The 23,885-nt window shown below is 44.0% G+C and overlaps 1 protein-coding gene across 1 annotated transcript; it reads right to left on the bottom strand.

Moving 5' to 3' along the window:
* Positions 1-3: 3 nt before the first annotated feature.
* Positions 4-22,260, bottom strand: LOC133546772 (zinc finger protein OZF-like). Its single transcript, XM_061892891.1, has 3 exons — positions 21,808-22,260; positions 3,557-3,856; positions 4-3,416 (listed from the first exon to the last, which is right to left on the bottom strand). Exons 1-3 carry the CDS (start codon positions 21,854-21,856, stop codon positions 2,125-2,127), a joined length of 1,641 nt encoding a protein of 546 aa, XP_061748875.1. The 5' UTR covers positions 21,857-22,260; the 3' UTR covers positions 4-2,124.
* Positions 22,261-23,885: the final 1,625 nt, after the last annotated feature.

Below are 23,885 nucleotides of genomic sequence, written 5' to 3'. Positions count from 1 at the left end.
GTGTACCTAATGAAGTGGCCCATAGCATGGCTGCCTTATTAGCATCGCCGGTAAAATGTGCGGACCAAACGATCAGGACTTTCGCATCTTGTGACACTGGAGCAACTTAAATCCGTCGATTGGTAAGTGTTTGTTTCGCATTAAATGTGGGTATCTAGTTTCAAATGTACATACGGCTAGCTTAAATAGCATGTTAGCATCAATTAGCATAGCATGTTAGCATCGATTAGCTGGCAGTCATGCTGCAACCAAATATGTCTGACTAGCACAAAAGTCAACAAAATCAACAAAACTCACCTTTGTGATTTAGTTGACTTAATCGTTGCAAATGCATCTGCAGGTTATCCATACATCTCTGTGCCATGTCTGTCTTAGCATCGCCGGTCAAATGTGGAGACACTCTGGCAAATGCAATGGGGGGGTCTGGCGGCAGATTTCTTGCCAGTGGTGCAACTTGAATCCCTCCCTGTTAGTGTTGTTACACCCTCCGACAACACACCGACGAGGCATGATGTCTCCAAGGTTCCAAAAAATAGTCGAAAAAACGGAAAATAACAGAGCTGAGACCCGGTGTTTGTAATGTGAAAATGAAAATGGCGGGTGTGTTACCTCGGTGACGTCACGTTCTGACGTCATCGCTAAAAGAGCGATAAACAGAAAGGCGTTTAATTTGCCAAAATTCACCCAATTAGAGTTCGGAAATCGGTTGAAAAAATAGATGGTCTTTTTTCTGCAACATCAAGGTATATATTGACGCTTACATAGGTCTGGTGATAATGTTCCCCTTTAAAAGGGGAACATTAGCCGATTTCCGAGCTCTAAAAGGGTGAATTTGGGGATTTAAACGCCTTTCAGAGCGATGACCTTTGACCCGTGACGTCACAACGTGAAGCGATCCGCCATTTTCTCAATCTTATTAAACACACCAAGTCAAATCAGCTCTTTTATTTTCAGTTTTTTCGACAATTTTCCCGTACCTTTGAGACATCTTGCCTCGTCGGTGTGTTGTCAAAAGGGTGTAACAACACTAACAGGGAGGGATTCAAGTTGCACCACTGGCCAAACGATGCGAAAGTTTCGTCGGCACACTTTCCCCACGACAGCTATGCTATGACAGAGATGGCAAGAATGTGTGGATATCCTGCGACACTCAAAGCAGATGCATTTCCAACAATAAAGTCAACGAAATCTGCAATATTGGAAAAAAGACCACCACTGAATATGCCGGAGTGCGTGAGCTATTCAGGGACGACAGAGCACGGCAAGCGATGACGGCAGTCTGTTCCCGCAGACGAGCGAGGTAAACCCCCTGGATGTCTTGGCTAAGACGTGGTTTATGCCACTTCTTTTTCTGTCTCATTTTGTCCACCAAACTTATAACGTTGTGCATGGATGCACAAAAGTGAGTTTTATTGAGGTTATTGACTTATGTGGAGTGTGCTAATCAGACATATTTAGTCACAACATGACTGCAAGCTAATCGATGCTAACATGCTATTTAGTGTAGCTGTATGTACATATTGCACCATTATGCCTCATTTGTAGCTATATTTGAGCTCATCTAGTTTCCTTTACGTCCTCTTAAATCAATTTATATCTCATGACGAACTATCTGTATGTAATATGGCTTCTATTTTATTTTTTTCGTCCTCGCTTCCTCCCGTGTCGCTGTCTGTCGTGTCGTTTTCGCTTGTATACGGTTCAAAGCGATATGGCTCAATAGCTTCAGTTTCTTCTTCAATTACGTTTTCGCTACCTGCCTCCATATTGCAACCATTCGTTTCAATACATGCGTAATCTGTTGAATCGTTTACGCCGCTGAAATCCGAGTCTGAATCCGACCTACTATTGCTATACCTTTCTGTGTTATCCGCCATGTTTGTTTCTGGTGGTTTCACGCTGTGACGTCACAGGATAATTGATGGGTGGATATACTGATAGTGAAAATCAGGCACTTTGAAGCCGTTTTTCGGGATATTGCGTAACGGGTAAAAGTTTGAAAAAAACTTCGAAAAATAAAATAAGCCCCTGGGAACCGATTTTTATTGGTTTTAACCCTCCAGAATTTGTGAAAACTTTCCCCTTTAAAATGATTATTTTACTGCAAATTGCACAACTAAATGTTCATTCTCCATTGTGTTTGATTTTATGTTTCGTCAAACCTTGCCTCGTAAAAAAGCTTTTAACACAACCTGGACAATTGAAGGGTTTTTCTCCAGTGTGTGTTCTCAAGTGTTGAGTAAATCTGATCTTTTGAGAAAAGGTTTTACTGCAAGTTGAGCAATTAAATGGTTTTTCCCCAGTGTGTGTTGTCATATGTTGAATCAAGTTTCTCTTTTGAGAAAAGCTTTTATCACAAACAGAGCAGTTAAATGGTCTTTCTCCTGTGTGTGTTCTCATGTGCACAGTCAAATAGCTGTTTTGGGGAAATCTTTTAGCACACACTGAACAACTAAATCGTTTTTCTCCAGTGTGTATGCTCATGTGTTGAGTCAAATTGCTCTTGCTAGAAAAACATTTCGCACAAACTAAACACTTAAATGGTTTTTCTCCCGTGTGTGTTCTCACGTGATCAGTCAAACTACACTTCACGGAAAAGCTTTTACCACAAACTGAACAGTTAAATGGTTTTTCTCCCGTGTGTGTTCTCATATGTGCAGCCAAGTATCCGCTTTGAGGAAAGCTTTTACCACAAACTAAACAACTAAATGGTTTTTCTGCTGTGTGGGTTCTCATGTGTTGAGTCAAATTGCCCTTGCTGGTAAATAATTTAGCACAAACTGAACAGTTAAATGGCTTTTCTCCCGTGTGTGTTCTCATGTGTTCAGTCAAGCTGCACTTCATAGAAAAGCTTTTACAGCAAACCGCGCAGTTAAATGGTTTTTCTCCTGTGTGCGTTCTCATGTGTGCAGTCAAAAAGCTGTTTCGGGTAAAGTTTTTACCACAAACCGAACAGGTAAATGTTTTTTCCACTGTGTGTGTTCTTATGTATTCAGTCAAATTGCTCTGTTTGGAAAAGCTTTTAGCCCAAACTGAGCTGCTCAAACGTTTTTTACCTTTCTTCTTTTTGGTCCGAGTCCTAAAATCACCTTCACAGTCTGTACCACCGCTCAACGGTTCTTCAACCTTGTCTTCAGCCTCAACTTCAGTCTCACAATCTGATATTGGAGCTAGGAGGTTGTCTGGTTGTGGTTCCTCTTCATCATCTTCAGTCTTCACAGAGACAACAGTCAGTGGCAACTTGGTGAGATCAGCCTCCTGCGGTCTTAGAAGACACTCTCCCTCCTGAGTGATGCAGAGTTCCTCCTCTTCCTTTTTAATGTGGGGTGGTTGTGGAGCCTCCTGCTTCAAAGTGGAGCTCCCCCCCGGTGACTGAGGAAGAAGCTCTTCTAGATGACCAAACAGCTGCTGGACGTCTGCAGGACACAAACACACTTTAGCTCAAACATGATCCAAGAGATGTTTCTCCTGATTTCGCTACACTTTCTCCTGTATGTACGTCTCTTCTTTTTAAAGAATTGAGAGTATTGGTTGTCTGTGTGAGTCCTCATATCACCTTCACAGTCTGTATCGCTGCATAAATGTTGTCCAACCTCGTCTTCAGCCTCCCTATCTGATAGTGGAGCCGAGAGGTTGTCTACTTGTGGTTTCTCTTCATCATCTTCAGTCTTCACAGAGATAATAGTCAGTGGCAACTTGGCGAGTTCAGCCTCAGGTGGTCCCAGAAGACACTCTCCCTCCTGAGTGATCCAGAGTTCCTCCTCTTCCATTTTAATGCGGGGTGGTTGTGGAGTCTCCTGCTTCAAAGTGGAGCTCCCTCCTGACTGAGCGAGACGACCAATCAGCTGCTGGACGTCTGCAGGACACAAACAACACAATGTCTGCAGCGATGACTTCACCACAAATAGATGCCTGACCTGTGGGAAACACTGTTAATGACTGTTTAATAAATACATTTTGTGTAAATTGACTTAGTTGTGGTTTCCCTCTCTGCATGAAAGTTTAAAAGTAGCATATATTAATGCAGTATGAAGAAGAATGTTTGAATGTAGACACGTAGAATCATCATACTGCTGTGATTATATGCATCAAGTGTTCATTCAAGGCTAAGGCAAAATATGGAGATGTATATGGTGTATCGTGACATGGCCTAAAAATAATGAGATATTAATAAAAGGCCATATCGCCCAGCCCTAACACCACATTATTTATTTTTTTTAATCATTTTCTAACAGAAGTACCACCCCACTACTACTACTACTACTACTGTGAATTGTGAATTATATTTATATAGCGCTTTTATCAAGTGACTCAAAGCGCTTTACATAGTGAAACCCAATATCTAAGTTACATTTAAACCAGTGTGGGTGGCACTGGGAGCAGGTGGGTAAAGTGTCTTGCCCAAGGACACAACGGCAGTGACTAGGATGGCTGAAGCGGGAACCGAACCCGCAACACTCAAGTCGCTGGCACGACCACTCTACCAACCGAGCTATACTACTACTACTACGTAATACAAACCCTATTTCGATGAGTTGCGAAATTGTGTTAAATGTAAATATAAACGGAATATAATGATTTGCACATCATTTTCAACCCATATTAGGCTGAATATGCTACAAAGACAACATATTTGATGTCCATCCATCCATCCATCCATTCATCTTCTTCAACTTATCCGAGGTCGGGTCGCGGGGGCGGCAGCCTAAGCAGGGAAGCCCATACAAAGACATCATCTACTGTTAGGTCTACTCTCTGGTGAAAGGTTTTGGGAACTGGAAGTAACCTCAAGCTGCATTCAAGCGTATCAAATTGTACTATATAAGTCGAGACTTTTGTCCACAAGGTTCAACAGTCAGAAAGTCATTGCCACAGTAAATTATGCCTTTATTTGGGCAGTGTTTTTCAACCACTGGGGAGATCATCTAATTTCACATATTTTGGTTAAAAATATTTTTTTGCAAACCAGTTATTATTCATCCATCATTTTCCGTTTATCCGAGGTCGGGTCGCGGGGGCAGCAGCCTAAGCAGGGAAGCCCAGACTTCCCTTTCCCCAGCCACTTCGGCCAGCTCTTCCCGGGGGATCCCGAGGCGTTCCCAGGCCAGCCGGGAGACATAGTCTTCCCAACGTGTCCTGGGTCTTCCCCGTGGCCTCCTACCGGTTGGACGTGTCCTAAACACCTCCCTAGGGAGGCGTTCGGGTGGCATCCTGACCAGATGCCCGAACCACCTCATCTGGCTCCTCTTGATGTGAAGAAGCAGCGGCTTTACTTTGAGCTCCTTTCGAATGGCAGAGCTTCTCACCCTATCTCTAAGTGAGAGCCCAGCCACCAGGCGGAGGAAGCTCATTTCGTACCCGTGATCTTGTCCTTTCGGTCATAACCCAAAGCCAATGACCATAGGTGAGAATGGGAAAGTAGATTGACCGGTAAATTGAGAGCTTTGCCTTCCGGCTCAGCTCCTTCTTCACCACAACGGATCAATACAGTTACTGTATTGATCAGTTAATCAATACAGTTAATGTATTGATACATTACTGAAGACGCCACACCGATCCGCCTGTCGATCTCACGATCCATTCTTCCCTCAATCGTGAACAAGACTCCAATCCGGTCAGATATCAAAACATATTTGGGGAAAAAAGTCCATTGTATACAAAACAGGCAAACTGGAGCTATGGTTGGCGAGCAACAACATGCTTCGGGACAGAATCAATTTAAAACGGCGGCTACATCCGCTCAATCACGTCATAGCTGGTCCGCTAACAGGCCACAGCCTGCACCGCTTTAATCGAATCAAAACCTCTGGTAAGAGCAGAGGCGGAGGGCTGTGCATCAACAACTGGAGCGTTAACAAAGCCTGCTTGAATAATGTACTCCCCAGTTTTGAACAGTATGACCAGTGCCCGACCAAGGTGAGAATACTTTGGACCAAGTTTGACCAGTGATGTGCGGTCAGGGGAGGCAGGGGAGGCAGTGCCTCACCTGTGATCATGCAAATAAATAAAATATATAATGATAAAATAATTGTTAGTTTTTAATTTTCATTGAGCTTCACCAATTTGAAATATTGTTTCGTCAAAATCGCAGAATTTTCGCAATCCCTCGCAAACTTCTCCGTCTGCCATGCCGTCAGAGCGCGTACTTGTCTGTTATGTTGCTGGGCGTTCAAAACGGCAGAGAAAAAAGTCTGAGGTGAGGCAAACAGATCTCGTGCCTCACGATAGGGGCGGGACGCTCTTGATCCCAGACATACGGTGGCCTCAGCGGGTACGTGCCGCAGTGACTTACGTTTTCCGTCACGTGCATCCCGACTTTTAACATGGATCACTACATTTCCGCACATAAACCGTTTTCTAAAGTGGACTTTCAAGCTAAGCAGGAGATAATTACTAAAGGAAGACCAACGCCGGCGCTGAATGGTTTATTTCAATCAACAGGACGGAAAGTTACTCGCTCTTTCCAAATAGTATACGTGAAAAGAGTGGCTTTGTGGATGTTCTACAAGAAACCGCCTTTTCTGCTTTCCTTGCCTTCTTTTTTCAACCTGTGGAACTGTGTGGACTCAAATGGGATTTTGTGACCTAAAGAATTTGCAAAGAAGCCTCACCAAATATGAGCAATCGGCCGCTTATATTTAAAGGGGAACATTATCAGCAGACCTATGTAAGTGTCAATATATACCTTGATGGTGCAGAAAAAAGAACATATATTTTTTTAACCGATTTCCGAACTCTAAATGGGTGAATTTTGGCGAATTAAACGCCTTCCTGTTTATCGCTCTTTTTTGCGATGACATCAGAACGTGACGTCTCCGAGGTAACACACCCGCCATTTTCATTTTCAACACATTACAAACACCGGGTCTCAGCTCTGTTATTTTCCATTTTATCGACTATTTTTTGGAACCTTGGAGACATCATGCCTCGTCGGTGTGTTGTCGGAGGGTGTAACAACACTAACAGGGAGGGATTCAAGTTGCACCACAGGCCCGAAAATGCGAAAGTGTCTGCCGCCAGAATGTACCGAGGTGTCTCCACATTTTACTGGCGATGACAGACATGGCACAGAGATGTATGGATAACCTGCAGATGCATTTGCAACTATATTACGTTTCCTTCCACCCACATTTAATGCGAAAAAAACACTAAACAATCGAAGGATTTAAGTTGCTCCAGTGTCAAAAGATGCGAAAGTCCTGATCGTTTGGTCCGCACATTTTACCGGCAATGCTAACGCAGCTATTCGGCCATGCTATGGCTATGAATAGCGTCAATAGCTAATCGCTCAATAGCTTCAGTTTCTTCTTCAATACTTTCATACTCCAACCATCCGTTTCAATACATGCGTAATCTGTTAAATCGCTTAAGTCGCTGAAATCCGAGTCTGAATCCGAGCTAATGTCGCTATATCTTGCTGTGGTACTCGCCGTTGTTTGTTTACATTGGCAGCACTGTATGACATCACAGGGAAATGGATAGTCGCATCGCAAATAGCGAAAATAAAGCACTTTAAAGCTTTTTTTAGGGATATTCGGGGACCGGTAAAATTTAGAACAAATTTTCAAAAAATAAAACAAGCCACTGGGAACTGATTTTTATTGTTTTTAACCCTTTTGAAATTGTGATAATGTTCCCCTTTAAAGCTAGATTGCCCTAAAAACGTTTGGGATGACGAGGATGGACTTGGCTTCGGATGAACAGCGGCGACTCAACATCAGTGTCCACAACGATAAAGTAAAAGAGAACCAAGAGATTTCAAACACTTCCTCGCCGAACAGCAGCTCGCATTTCGTTGAAATGATGAGAGTAGGAGCTCTGCTAATCGCGGCAACTATGTTGAACTCTTATAAGACTTTTAAAACTGAAGTAAGTGAAGGAGGACTTTTACCAGAAAGTGACAGATATTTTTATCCAGAAGCATGGACTTCATTTATAAGTAAGACGGCGATAACATTATTTTTGCTTCGTTTTTAATGAAATGCACATTTTGTGGGCGACAGTTTGTATGTGTAAAGAATGCCGAAATTAATGTTGCCAATCAAATGCAAATAATCTGCACAGACCGCATTCTGTATATTTGTAAATCCGATTCTGATTACGTCAGTGCCTCACCAGCTATAAACCTCACCAAGTTTAACTAAAGAGAGCCTACGAGGGCGTCCTGTCACCCACCTAAGCACGTCTGACCACTTCTTCCTGCTCCTTGTTCCTGACACATCAAAGATACGGCTTCATCAGCAGCTGACCATCGGTGGTGCTGCAGTGGAGAGAGTAAGGAGCACCAAATTCCTGCACATCAGCGAGGACCTGTCATGACTACCAATCCCGCATCACTGGTGAAGAAGGCCCAACAGCGCCTCTACTTCCTGCGAAAACTAAAGCGGGCAAGTGCTCCACCACCCCATCCTGACCACTTTTTACAGAGGCACCCTTGAAAGCATCCTTTCTAGCTGCATCACTGTGTGGGGCGGGAGCTACACTCAACACAACAGAAGAGACCTGCAGCGCATGGTGAAAAAAGCTGGGAAAATCACTGGTGCACCACCCCCATCTCTTCAGGACTTGAACACCACCCGCCTCACCCGCAAAGCACTCACAATTGTGAGTGACGCAAGCCACCCCGCACACAACCTGTTCAGCCTCCTTCCCTCTGGAAGAAGATACAAGAGCCTCCGCTCTCGCACCACCAGACTCACCAACAGATTTCACCACCAGGCTGTTAGGCTGCTGAACTCCCCCCGCCCCCACTCCATCAATCCTCAGCCCGATCCAACAGGCTGTCAGGACTTTGAAATCCCCCTCCCCGGAACAACCTGAACTCTAAACCCCATGACCCACAGAAAAATTACTATGCAAAATTGCACACATCTGCTGCTAAGTATATCACAAGTATTTGCACTACTGATGAAACACTCATTGTTTACAGTCATATCCTATTTAAAAACAACAGGAACTATATATATTGTCACTTTAATAGGTAGACATATTCACGTTGCACTTTACTGTTGTCTACGCATGGGAGAGTGCGAAACAAAATTTCGATTCCTTTGTATGTCTTCACATGTAAAGAAATTGACAAATAAAGCTGACTTGACTTGACTTGAAGAGAGCATACGAGAGCGTCCTATCACCCACCCAAGCACGTCTGACCACTTCTTCCTGCTCCTTGTTCCTGAAGCACACCTGACACATCAATCAATCAATCAATCAATCAATGTTTACTTATGTAGCCCTAAATCACTAGTGTCTCAAAGGGCTGCACAAACCACCACGACATCCTCGGTAGGCCCATATAAGGGCAAGGAAAACTCACACCCAGTGGGACGTCGGTGACAATGATGACTATGAGAACCTTGGAGAGGAGGAAAGCAATGGATGTCGAGCGGATCTAACATGATACTGTGAAAGTTCAATCCACAATGGATACAACACAGTCGCGAGAGTCCAGTCCAAAGAGGATCCAAGACACAGCAGCGAGAGTCCCGTTCACAGCGGAGCCAGCAGGAAACCATCCCAAGCGTAGGCGGACCAGCAGCGCAGAGATGTCCCCAGCCGATACACAGGCGAGCAGTACATGGCCACCGGATCGGACCGGACCCCCTCCACAAGGGAGAGTGGGACATAGGAGAAAAAGAAAAGAAACGGCAGATCAACCGGTCTAAAAAGGGAGTCTATTTAAAGGCTAGAGTATACAAATGAGTTTTAAGGTGAGACTTAAATGCTTCTACTGAGGTGGCATCTCGAACTGTTACCGGGAGGGCATTCCAGAGTACTGGAGCCCGAAATGAAAACGCTCTATAGCCCGCAGACTTTTTTTGGGCTTTGGGAATCACTAATAAGCCGGAGTCCTTTGAAGGCAGATTTCTTGCCGGGACATATGGTACAATACAATCGGCAAGATAGGATGGAGCTAGACCGTGTAGTATTTTATACGTAAGTAGTAAAACCTTAAAGTCACATCTTAAATGCACAGGAAGCCAGTGCAGGTGAGCCAGTACAGGTATATATGTATGTATATATGTATATAAAGGTATATACAGTACAGGCGTAATGTGGTCAAACTTTCTTGTTCTTGTCAAAAGTCTAGCAGCCGCATTTTGTACCAACTGTAATCTTTTAATGCTAGACATGGGGAGACCCGAAAATAATACGTTACAGTAATCGAGACGAGACGTAACAAACGCATGGATAATGATCTCAGCGTCTTTAGTGGACAGAATGGAGCGAATTTTAGCGATGTTACGGAGATGAAAGAAGGCCGTTTTAGTAACGCTTTTAAAGTGTGACTCAAAGGAGAGAGTTGGGTCGAAGATAATACCCAGATTCTTTACCGTGTCGCCTTGTTTAATTGTTTGGTTGTCAAATGTTAGAGTTGTATTATTAAATAGAGTACAGAGATAAGGCTTCATCAGCAGCGCCTTTAACTGTTCGGCCGGCGACCCAGGGTCAGCGATAGAAGCAGTCGGGTCCGGCAGCGGGAAGGCAGTACCTATATAAGAATATATAGTCTCCAAGCTACCTTCGTCTGTATAGGACTGAGTAAGCATGGGGCGGAATAATCGGAAGTGTTGGCCAGGTTAGCCCACGCTTCTTTAAAAGAACAAAAAAGGCTGACAGCTATGTGAAATTGAAATTTTTTCATCTTGTCTGACAAAAACTGCGTGGAAGAAATGTTTTGATGTGCTTGAAGATTGTTTTGACACCCCCAGAGAAGAATGTTTTGACACCCCCAGAGAAGGACACTCCATCACAGAGAGGAGGACGTAGCTGGGGGCTAGCGGGTATGTGATGTGATGCGTCTAGTGCAGCCATCCTTGGATAGCATAGTTGCATGCCTGTCTGCTGCTTGCTGCCTCTCGCTTCCAGGAACTGCCGCTGGCTAGCTGATCAAGAACCAAGCGATGGAAAAGCAGAATGCGTAAGGCTTTCCTCGCCAGTACATAGCCTCTCCATCACCAAGACCTTTGCTGTGCCTCCTCGTGGCAGTCCCCGGTAGCTGTGTGCCTTGCGGCCTCAGGCTAAACAGCATGGGATCCCCCGGGGGTGGATAGCTTAGTCCTCATCCAGGCTACCACCATCCGACTGACCAGTGCCTACTGGCTAACCACTTGGTTATAGGCTACGGGAGAAAGCCCCTAACGAAAAATCTGTGGCAAGGACCCGCATTAGGCAGTCACCAACAGACCGGTGCTCTGGCAGTCCTCTGCAACCCCGTGCGGCAGAAAGTCGTCATGAGCTTTTCATGCCACAGGAGGACGCCACATGGGGCCAAGACAAAACAGTGTGGGTAGAGACTGCGCACTTCTGCCACCACTTAAATCAATTCACTGCGCTGGTGTTTTTGCTCCTCCTCAGCACTACCGCCCCCCCCCCCACCCCACCTCCTCCCCCCCCCCCCCCCCCCCCAACCTGCTGATCGCCACACCTGGCGCAACTGCAGTCACACTGGCATTGCTCATCTCCAAGAGCAGACCAGTGAGAGGAGAAAACGACAACGTATACAGCGACATCAGCGCGTTGCAGGGGCACCGCTCTCAAACCTGGACTACATCTGCCCCACATGTGGCAAACCATGCGGGTCGCACACTGGCCTGCACAGCCACATGCAAAGGCATATTCGAAACCACCCTCAATAACCCATTACTGGAGCAACGTCATCAGCGTAATCGATGGACAGCCATAAGCAAGGAGGACATAGTAATGGGTTATCTACTGTTGGTAAGAACCTTTGTAGGGATCCAGGAGACAGTCAATAAAAGGGAGACCAAACCTACTACAGCACCAGCCGAGTCCCAATTTGGTGGTTGCGTCCTTCGCAGTGCGCGTTCATAGGGTGCTGACGTCATCGCGGTGCACGAAGGCTGTGCCAATTTAAAACTCTCCAAGTGTCCTTTGAATTCAGCCAACAAATCAATCAATCAATGTTTATTTATATAGCCCTAAATCACTAGTGTCTCAAAGGGCTGCACAAACCACTACGACATCCTCGGTAGGCCCACATAAGGGCAAGGAAAACTCACACCCAGTGGGACGTCGGTGACAATGATGACTATGAGAACCTTGGAGAGGAGGAAAGCAATGGATGTCGAGCGGGTCTAACATGATACTGTGAAAGTTCAATCCATAATGGATCCAACGCAGTCGCGAGAGTCCAGTCCAAAGCGGATCCAACACAGCAGCGAGAGTCCAGTCCACAGCGGAGCCAGCAGGAAACCATCCCAAGTGGGGGTGGATCAGCAGCGCAGAGATGTCCCCAGCCGATACACAGGCAAGCAGTACATGGCCACCGGATCAGACCGGACCCCCTTCACAAGGGAGAGTGGGACATAGGAGAAAAAGAAAAGAAACGGCAGATCAACTGGTCTAAAAAGGGAGTCTATTTAAAGGCTAGAGTATACAAATGAGTTTTAAGGTGAGACTTAAATGCTTCTACTGTGGTGGCATCTCGAACTGTTACCGGGAGGGCATTCCAGAGTACTGGAGCCCGAACGGAAAACGCTCTATAGAACGCAGACTTTTTTTTGGCTTTGGGAATCACTAATAAGCCGGAGTCCTTTGAAGGCAGATTTCTTGCCGGGACATATGGTACAATACAATCGGCAAGATAGGATGGAGCTAGACCGTGTAGTATTTTATACGTAAGTAGTAAAACCTTAAAGTCACATCTTAAGTGCACAGGAAGCCAGTGCAGGTGAGCCAGTATAGGTATATATGTATGTATATATGTATATAACGGTATATACAGTATAGGTATATATGTATGTATATATGTATATAAAGGTATATACAGTATAGGTATATATGTATGTATATATGTATATAACGGTATATACAGTATAGGTATATATGTATGTATATATGTATATAAAGGTATATACAGTATAGGTATATATGTATGTATATATGTATATAAAGGTATATACAGTACAGGTATATATGTATGTATATATGTATATAAAGGTATATACAGTATAGGTATATATGTATGTATATATGTATATAAAGGTATATACAGTACAGGCGTAATGTGATCAAACTTTCTTGTTCTTGTCAAAAGTCTAGCAGCCGCATTTTGTACCAACTGTAATCTTTTAATGCTAGACATGGGGAGACCCGAAAATAATACGTTACAGTAATCGAGACGAGACGTAACAAACGCATGGATAATGATCTCAGCGTCTTTAGTGGACAGAATGGAGCGAATTTTAGCGATATTACGGAGATGAAAGAAGGCCGTTTTAGTAACGCTTTTAAAGCGTGAATCAAAGGAGAGAGTTGGGTCGAAGATAATACCCAAATGTGTCCTTTACTCCCGTTAGCAACAAGCATGTTGTGTATCCTTCGCTTCCTTTTATATCCCAAGATCCTTTGCCTGCCTAGATCTGAAAAAAGATTTCTCCTCTCTGTCAAAAACACTTGGAAAGATCAACTCGTACTACCTACCAGGCCGGCAATGGCCCACGCTGAACAGTCTACGGACTGGGGTCGGTCGCCAGTGTGGCATGCGAGGGCGGTGACCCTGAGCAGACCGCCGACCATATGATTAACATCTGCCCCTTATTTGGACCGACCTCGGAAGCCAGCCTCTTCCACCTAGGACCAGAGACGTGGGTATAGCTACGCGACACAGAGTTGGACATCTGACGTTACATGAAAGAAGAACAACCGAAACCCACATTTCCTCGGGTTCATTCTAGGGCTGGGCGACATATCGATACACTCGATATATCGCGGGTTTTTCTCTGTGCGATATATAAAATGACTATATCGTGATATTCGGGTATACGTTCTAGCACAGGGGTGCCCATTACGTCGATCGTGAGCTACCAGTCGACCGCGGGGGGGGGGGGGGGGGGGTGTCAGTCGATCTCCAGCCAGGCTTTTAAAAAAAATAGACCTAAAAATGAGTGATCATCAATCTTCACCAAGACGTCACTTAAATGACATTCACGGTACCGGAGGGTCTTGTGAGATGACACTGGCTGCTGCAAGATCATTATTATGAAAATATGACCGAGAGGAAGGCGAGAAACACTTTTTATTTCAACAGACTCTCGCGCCGTACCTTCCGTCAAAACTCTAAAGGCCGACTGCATATTTCCTATCTTCACAATAAAAGCCCTGCTTCATGCTGCCTGCGCTAACTAAATACAGAGTCTCGGAAAACTGGCGTGCACAAGCGATCCCTCAGAAAGCTGGCGTGCACATCACTTGTGCACGCCAGCTTTCCGAGACTCTTATTTTGTTAGCGCAGGCAGCATGAAGCAGGGCTTTTATTGTGAAGATAGGAAATGTGCAGTCGGCTTTTAGAGTTTTGACGGAAGGGACGGCGCGAAAGTCTGTTGAAATAAAAAGTGTTTCTCGCCTTCCTCTCTGTCATTTTTTCATAATAATGAACTGGCAGCAGCCAGCGTCATCTCACAAGACCCTCGGGTGCCGTGAATGTCAATCAAGCAAGCTACGGAATTTGCCGCCAATGTTTTTCTTGTAAAGTGTATGGAAGCTGGATGAATTAGATGCCAAAAACCAACCACTTTCATGTGGTATTGTACAGAAAGGACAACTTTTTTTCTCCTCCATTTGAAAATGTGGGCGTTATCATCATTACTGTCTGATTCCAATCAATGCAAGTCATCAGAATCAGGTGATACACCAACTTATATTCTTGTCTTTGTGAAAGAAAGACATCTATATGTGTTACACATGCTTGTATTATCATTAAACACATTTAACTTGTTTACAAAAATGTCTCTTTCATAAATAAATAAATACAAATGATATATATAAATGAGGTAGATCCCCTCGAGTTGGTCAATTGAAAAGTAGCTCGCCTGCAGAAAAAGTGTGGGCACCCCTTTTCTAGCGCATTTGGTTTTAGCTGCGGGCATTACACTACAGGCTTTTATCACTCTTTGTTGTCTCTGCTTCTCACAGACAGCTAGCGCACCTTCTTACATACGTCACATACTGTCGCGTCATACGTCACATTCGTATACGCCCTCATGGAGCAGAGAGGTAGCGGCATGAGTAACGTTAGTTGTGATGCTAGCGGAGCCGTGCGAGTGGTAATACGATAGAAAGGAGGTGTGAATCTGGTAACAAATGAAGGAAGAATTAATTCCCAAGAAAAACAGTACGGGGTCCATCGTCGGGCGGTGGTTTGGCTTCAAGAGGGAAGATGTCGAACAGACAACCGTAATTTGTCAAGTGTGGGGCAAAAGCGTTGCAACAAAAAGTAGCATTACTGAAAAGTGCTTACTACGCATTCGGTGCCACACCATCAAAATGCTGAGGCAAACATTTCCACATCAACACCGTATGAAAAAAAATAGTCAACAACCAAAGGAGATAATGTTCGCAGTAACCAACCACATAGCGATTTGATTTCCTAGCATGCAGCTCATTTTTATTTGACACTTATTGAAATATCTTGTGTGACATCATGCACAAAAGTGCACTGTATGTGTTTTTAACTATTGTAGTGGCGTTCTGTACAAAAAGTGCACTTTAATTTAGTGTTGTTTTGATATGTCATCTTAGTGACATCATGCACAAAAGTGGCTTGTTTTAAAATGTCTCTTGTTAGGACCACAACCACTTGATCATGCATGCACATTTGTATAAAATTAACAATGGTTTTCTTTAATTTCAATTTGTAAGTTTTAGCTGAGACAGGCGCCAGCGCCCCTCGTGACCCCGAAAGGGAATAAGCGGTAGAAAATGGATGGATGGAAGTTTAAAAAAACAAAACACCATGAAGATTTACATTTAATACATTTTGTTCAGGGGCTTCACGGTGGCAGAGGGGTTAGTGCGTCTGCCTCACAATACGAAGTTCCTGCAGTCCTGGGTTCAAATCCAGGCTCGGGATCTTTCTGTGTGGAGTTTGCATGTTCTCCCCGTGACTGCGTGGGTTCCCTCCGGGTACTCCGGCTTCCTCCCACTTCCAAAGACATGCACCTGGGGATAGGTTGATTGGCAACACTAAATGGTCCCTAGTGTGTGAATGTTGTCTGTCTATCTGTGTTGGCCCTGCGATGAGGTGGCGACTTGTCCAGGGTGTACCCTGCCTTCCGCCCGATTGTAGCTGAGATAGGCGCCAGCGCCCCCCGCGACCCCGAAAGGGAATAAGCGGTAGAAAATGGATGGATGGATGGATGGATGGACATTTTGTTCATTAATATAGTTGTTAGGACTCTGTAATGCAAGGGTTCTTAACCTTTTTGGCCTCTGACCTCAACTATTGACAATCTTGCACTTTCTGTTTTGGAAATGACATGAATGTTTGTGCCACTGCTTAAAGGCCTACTGAAATGAGATTTTCTTATGTAAACGGGGATAGCAGGTCCATTCTATGTGTCATACTTGATCATTTCGCAATATTGCCATATTTTTGCTGAAAGGATTTAGTAGAGAACATCGACCATAAAGTTCGCAACTTTCGGTCGCCAATAAAAAAAGCCTTGCCTGTACCGGAAGTAGCAGACGATGTGTGCGTGACGTCACCGGTGTGAGGGCTCCTCACATCCTCACATTGTTTATAATGTGGGCCAGCAGCAGTAAGAGCAATTCGGACCGAGAAAGCGACAATTTCCCCATTCATTTGAGCGAGGATGAAAGATTCGTGGATGAGGATATTGATAGTGAAGGACTAGAAAAAAAAATAAATCAATAAAAATAAATTAAAAGCGACGGCTCCGGGCGGCGGAAGTGTGAGCGTTTCAGATGTAATTAGACACATTTATGAAGATAATTGTGGAAGATCCCTTATCTCATGGGTGTCAAACTCTGGCCCGCGGGCCAGATTGCCCTTGAGTCAATATCAATTTAGCATTAGAGCTGGCCCGCAGGTGTTATACAGCGTCGGTGCCGCTGTAACACCGCATTCACCGCTCATACTCATACTTGCCAACCCTCCTAATTTTCCCGGTAGACTCCCGAAGTTCAATGGCCCTCCCGAAAATCTCCCGGGGCAATCATTCTCCCGAATTTATACCGATTTCCACCTGGACAACTATATTGGGGGCGTGCATTTAAGGCACTGCCTTTAGCGTTCTCTACAACCTGTCGTCACGTCCGCTTTTCCTCCATACTAACAGCGTGTCTCATGATATTTGTGGCTTTTACACACACACAAGTGAATGCAACGCATACTTGGTCAACAGCCACACAGGTCACACTGAGGGTGGCCGTACAAACAACTTTAGCACTGTTACAAATATGCGCCACACTGTGAACCCACACCAAACAAGAATGACAAACACATTTCGGGTGAACATCCGCACCGTAACACAACAGAACAAATACCCAGAACCCCTTGCAGCACTAGCTCTTCCAGGAAACTTCCAGCAAAATGACCAATAATTAACGTTTTGTCAATGCATTTTCTCTTGCTACTTCAAGGCTTGAATGTTTGGTTCATTCATTATTGTTATTTTATTTTCAAATGTATTATTAGCCTGTGGAAAAAATTTGATATTTACCTAAAGATTGCAAAAAGGAAAAAAGGCATAAAATTAGTATTTAAATTGTGTTCGATATGCCATTGATATTATTTTAATTATTATTATTATTATTTGAAACTGGATTTTGCATGTCACTAAAGTTATATAAGCCTTGCTTGTTCAATATTTAATGCAAAACTTGTTTGGGTCCCTATTAAAAGGTTAATTCGTTCAACCTTGGCCCGCGACTTTGTTCAGTTTAAAATTTTGGCCCACTCTGTTTTTGAGTTTGACACCCCTACCTTATCTGCTTATTGTTTTGATAGTGTTTTAGTGAGATTGTAAAGACATACATCAAAGTCGTATGGCTGAGGTGAACACACTAGTGTCTCAAGAGAGAAGCCGAGGAGCCAAGCTCACAGTTGCCTTTTTTGACAACTACTGCAGGAGGACGCATAATCCACTGATGTCTTCGGTAAGATATATATATCACAATTTCCCCATCCAAAAACATGCTGGTTGACGTAGAGAAACACGTTCGCTTGACCGCTCTGTGTTAAAGGGGAACATTATCAGCAGACCTATGTAAGCGTCAATATATACCTTGATGGTGCAGAAAAAAGACCATCTATTTTTTTAACCGATTTCCGAACTCTAAATGGGTGAATTTTGGCGAATTAAACGCCTTTCTGTTTATCGCGCTGGAGGCGATGACGTCAGAATGTGACGTCGCCGAGGTAACACACCCACCATTTTCATTTTCAACACATTGTAAACATCGGGTCTCAGCTCTGTTATTTTGCGGTTTTTTGACTATTTTTTGGAACCTTGGAGACATCATGCCTCGTTGGTGTGTTGTCGGAGGGTGTAACAACACTAACAGGGAGGGATTCAAGTTGCACCACTGGCCCCAAGATGCCAAAGTGTCTGCCGCCAGACCCCCATTGAATGTACCAGAGTGTCTCCACATTTGACCGGCGATGCTAAGACAGACATGGCACAGAGATGTATGGATAACCTGCAGATGCATTTGCAACGATAAAGTCTACGAAATCACAAAGGTGAGTTTTGTTGATGTTGTTGACTTATGTGCTAATCAGACATATTTGGTCGCGGCATGACTGCCAGCTAATCGATGCTAACATGCTACGCTAATCGACGCTAACATGCTATTTACTGGCGGTGCTAAAGCAGACATGGCACAGAGATGTATGGATAACCTGCAGATGCATTTGCAACGATAGTCAACGAAATCACAAAGGTGAGTTTTGTTGATGTTGACTGCCAGCTAATCGATGCTAACATGCTACGCTAATCTATGCTAACATGCTACGCTAATCGATGCTAACATGCTATTTACCGGCGGTGCTAAAGCAGACATGGCACAGAGATGTATGGATAACCTGCAGATGCATTTGCAACTATATTACGTTTCCTTCCACCCACATTTAATGCGAAAAAAAACACTTGCTCCAGTGTCAAAAGATGCGAAAGTCCTGATCGTTTGGTCCGCACATTTTACCGGCGATGCTAACGCAGCTATTCCGCCATGCTATGGCTATGAATAGCTTCAGTTTCTTCTTCAATACTTTCATACTCCAACCATCTGTTTCAATACATGCGTAATCTGTTGAATCGCTTAAGTCGCCGAAATCCGAGTTTGAATCCGAGCTAATGTCACTATATCTTGCTGTGGTATTCCCATTGTTTGTTTACATTGGCAGCACTGTGTGACGTCACAGGGAAATGGCCAGTGTCTTCGCAGAGAGACGAAAATAAGGCACTTTAAAGCTTTATTTAGGGATATTCCGAGACCGGTAAAATTTTGAAAAAAACTTCAAAAAATACAACAAGCCACTGGGAACTGATTTTTATTGTTTTTAACCCTTTTGAAATTGTGATAATGTTCCCCTTTAAAGCTTCACAACAAACAAAGAAACACCGGCTGTGTCTCGGTGCTAAAGGCAGCTGCAATACACCGCTTTCCACCAACAGCATTCTTCTTTATAGTCTCCATTATTAATTGAACAAATTGCAAAAGATTCAGCAACACAGATGTCCAAATTACTGTGTAATTATGCGATGAAAAAGACGACGTTTAGCCGTAAGTGGTGCTGAGCTAGTATGTCCCCTCTAACCAATAATGTCACAAACACACGTCATCATACGCGTCATCAAATTTAAAATTTTAATTTAGTAAACTAAAGCGGCCGTATTGGCATGTGTTGCAATGTTAATATTTCATCATTCATATATAAACTATCAGACTGCGTGGTCGGTAGTGGTGGCTTTCAGTAGGCCTTTAATAACGGTTTAATAAATACACTTTTGCTAAATTGACTTAGTTGTGGTTTCCCTCTCTGCATGAAAGTTTAAAAGTAGCATATATTAATGCAGTATGAAGAAGAATGTTTGAATGTAGACACATAGAATCATCATACTGCTGTGATTATATGCATCAAGTGTTCATTCAAGGCTAAGGCAAAATATGGAGATATATATGGTGTATCTTGACATGGCCTAAAAATATCGAGATATTAAAAAAAAGGCCATATCGCCCAACCCTAATACAAAGAAGTAATGAACATCTGCATCCATTTAAAGGCCTACTGAAAGCCACTACTAGCGACCACGCAGTCTGATAGTTTATATATCAATGATGAAATATTAACATTGCAACACATGCCAATACGGCCGCTTTAGTTTACTAAATTGCAATTTTAAATTTCCCGCGAGTTTCTTGTTGAAAACGTCGCGGAATGATGACGCTTATGTTGACGCGTGCTTGTGACGTTATTAGTTGGAGCAGACATTTCTGCCCAGCACCACTCACGGCTAAAAGTCGTCTCTTTTCATCGCATAATTACACAGTATTTTGGACATCTGTGTTGTTGAATATTTTACGATTCGTTCAATTAATAATGGAGACGTCAAAGAAGAATGCTGTTGGTGGAAAGCGGTGTATTGCAGCTGCCTTTAGCAACACAAACACAGCCGGTGTTTCTTTGTTTGTTGTCTGTTACGCCGGTTCGGCATTGTGATGCCGGGTTCGATTCCCTCGAGGATGCGCCAAGTGAACACAGCAAAGGTAAGATATACACAATGTATTTAAATAACAAAAAGAGCTATATAACAAAAATGCTAGCGCTAGTAGAATAAAACAAACAAAGGACGCTAGCATAAAAGCTAGGATATACAAAAATGAGAACTAAACTGGCACATAGACACATTAAAGAGAAAAACTAAACATAAAGCATGAGAGCTGGAATAAACAAAAGGCTGAGCGTGAAAAGCTAGCGAGAATATACATACAATGTAGAGTGCAGGCGTAACTTGTTGCGTGAAAGCCAATTATGAACCCAGGCTGAACAAACAAAAGAGGACGGCTTATAAAGTGACGGTGATTATCTGTAGCAGGTGTGCGGGGCGTGAGCAGCAGGTGAACTGATGTGTAACCATAGTGATGGACAAAAACAGGAAATAAACGGGTCAGACTGAGAATGAAAAAACAATCATGTGAAGATCTGAGCAGCAGATCGCAACATTGTCAAGCCAACATGTTTCTCTACCACAAGTCAACCAATTGTGATATTAAGTCGGCTCTTACAGGAGACGTCAGCGGATTATGCGACCTCCTCCTGCAGCTGTCAAAAAGGCAGCTGTGATCTTGGCTTCTCTCAGAGACACTGGCGTTCACCGCATTCCTCCGACTTTCAGGTATGACTTTATAATCTCACTAAAACACTAGTAACACAATAAGCAAATAAGGGATTTTCCAGAATTGTCCTAGTAAATGTGTCTAATAACATCTGAATCGCTCACACTGAATCGCCGTCACTTCTTTTTTTTTTAGTGCTTCACTCTAACTTTCCTCATCCACAAATCTTTCATCCTCGCTTAAATTAATGGGGAAATCGTTGCTTTCTCGGTCCGGATTGCTCCTGCTGCTGGTGGTTATGATTATAAACAATGTGAGGATGTGAGGAGCCCTATAACTTGTGACATCACGCGCACATCGTCTGCTACTTCCGGTACAGGCAAGGCTTTTTTATTAGCGACCAAACGTTGCGAACTTTATCGTCGATGTTCTCGACTAAATCCTTTCAGCCAAAATATGGCAATATCGTGAAATGATCAAGTATGACACATAGAATGGACCTGCTATCCCCGTTTGAATAAGAAAATCTCATTTCAGTAGGCCTTTAACCAGAAAAGCGCTATACAAGTACAACCCATTTATCATTTAAGACACAAAACTGTGGTTATGAAGGCCTGCCTCCTCCTTCTAGAACGTTCATCCTCACCAGTTTGCCTACTGCTCGAGAAAAGAACCCTGAAGCCGTCTCTGCAACTCACTCACCTTTATCTACAGTCCTGGTCTTTATCTTAGCATAGCAGTAGTCGTCCATCTTCTATCACGTCTTCAATCCTCACTTTAGGTAACACTCCATCGCTCTAAACTAAACATTGATTTCGTGAGCTTTACAAAAGACCAGATTTGTAGCCATGTTGGCTTGAATGTGTCACGCTACAGATCGTAAATGGGAAACACAGCCACACAGTCCGCCATCTTTGTCTTCGCGTTGATGTAAGTAGAACGTTTGCGCATGCGCCAGAAGTCAGCAACTTAATTGACAGCTTGTTTCCTCCCCTTCAAAATAAAAGCATACATTTAACATTGGTGTGAAACAACGGTTCGTGGTTCTACTGATAATATTGTAGCGGCTGGCTACGGGGTGTTAGCCAATGACCTTAGCCGGGAGGCGGGACTTCCGGGAGAGATAGGGAAGTGACGTTGGGTAGAGGATGTCAAGCGGTTTTTTTTTTTGTTTTGCCTTTGGAATTTTATAAACCTTTATTTATAAACTGCAACATTTACAAACAATCGAGAAATAATACAGTACGGATCAGCACAAGGGGGTTGTAAACTCAATAAAGTAACTAAAATAGAATGCAATATATATATATATATATATATATATATATATATATATATATATATATATATATATATATATATATATATATATATATAAATGTATACATATATGGGCTTCACGGTGGCAGAGGGGTTAGTGTGTCTGCCTCACAATACGAAGTTCCTGCAGTCCTGGGTTCAAATCCAGGCTCGGGATCTTTCTGTGTGGAGTTTGCATGTTCTCCCCGTGAATGCGTGGGTTCCCTCCGGGTACTCCGGCTTCCTCCCACTTCCAAAGACATGCACCTGGGGATAGGTTGATTGGCAACACTAAATGGTCCCTAGTGTGTGAATGTTGTCTGTCTATCTGTGTTGGCCCTGCGATGAGGTGGCGACTTGTCCAGGGTGTACCCTGCCTTACGCCCGATTGTAGCTGAGATAGGCGCCAGCGCCCCCCGCGACCCCGAAAGGGAATAAGCGGTAGGAAATGGATGGATGGATGGATGTATACATATATATATATATATATATATGAATGTGTGTATATATATATATATTTATGCATATAAAACTTAGCCGATAGTATAATGAGGTTGCAAAGGTAAAATTCCTTTTCAATTTTTTCTTCCATCCATCTTCTTCCGCTTATCCGAGGTCGGGTTGCGGGGGCAACAGCCTAAGCAGGGACACCCAGACTTCCCTTTCCGAGGCGTTCCCAGGCCAGCCGGGAGACATAGTCTTCCCAACGTGTCCTGGGTCTTCCCCGTGGCCTCCTACCGGCTGGACGTGCCCTAAACACCTCCCTAGGGAGGCGTTCGGGTGGCATCCTGACCAGATGCCCGAACCACCTCATCTGGCTCCTCTCCATGTGGAGGAGCAGCGGCTTTACTTGAGTTCCTCCCGGATGGCAGAGCTTCTCACCCTATCTCTAAGGGAGAGACCCAAACTCATTTGGGCCGCTTGTACCCGTGATCTTATCCTTTCGGTCATGACCCAAAGCTCATGACCATAGGTGAGGATGGGAACGTAGATCGACCGGTAAATTGAGAGCTTTGCCTTCCGGCTCAGCTCCTTCTTCACCACAACGGATCGGTACAACGTCCGCATTACTGAAGACGCCGCACCGATCCGCCTGTCGATCTCACGATCCACTCTTCCCTCACTCGTGAACAAGACTCCTAGGTACTTGAACTCCTCCACTTGGGGCAGGGTCTCCTCCCCAACCCGGAGATGGCATTCCACCCTTTTCCGGGCGAGAACCATGGACTCGGACTTGGAGGTGCTGATTCTCATGCCGGTCGCTTCACACTCGGCTGCGAACCGATCCAGTGAGAGCTGAAGATCCCGGCCAGATGAAGCCATCAGGACCACATCATCTGCAAAAAGCAGAGACCTAATCCTGCAGCCACCAAACCGGAACCCCTCAACGCCTTGACTGCGCCTAGAAATTCTGTCCATAAAAGTTATGAACAGAATCGGTGACAAAGGACAGCCTTGGCGGAGTCCAACCCTCACTGGAA

This window comes from Nerophis ophidion, linkage group LG01 (assembly GCF_033978795.1).
Source record: "Nerophis ophidion isolate RoL-2023_Sa linkage group LG01, RoL_Noph_v1.0, whole genome shotgun sequence".
NCBI lineage: Eukaryota > Metazoa > Chordata > Actinopteri > Syngnathiformes > Syngnathidae > Nerophis > Nerophis ophidion.
Note: the sequence above shows the minus strand (reverse complement) of the source record. Positions and strands in the feature narration are given on the sequence as shown.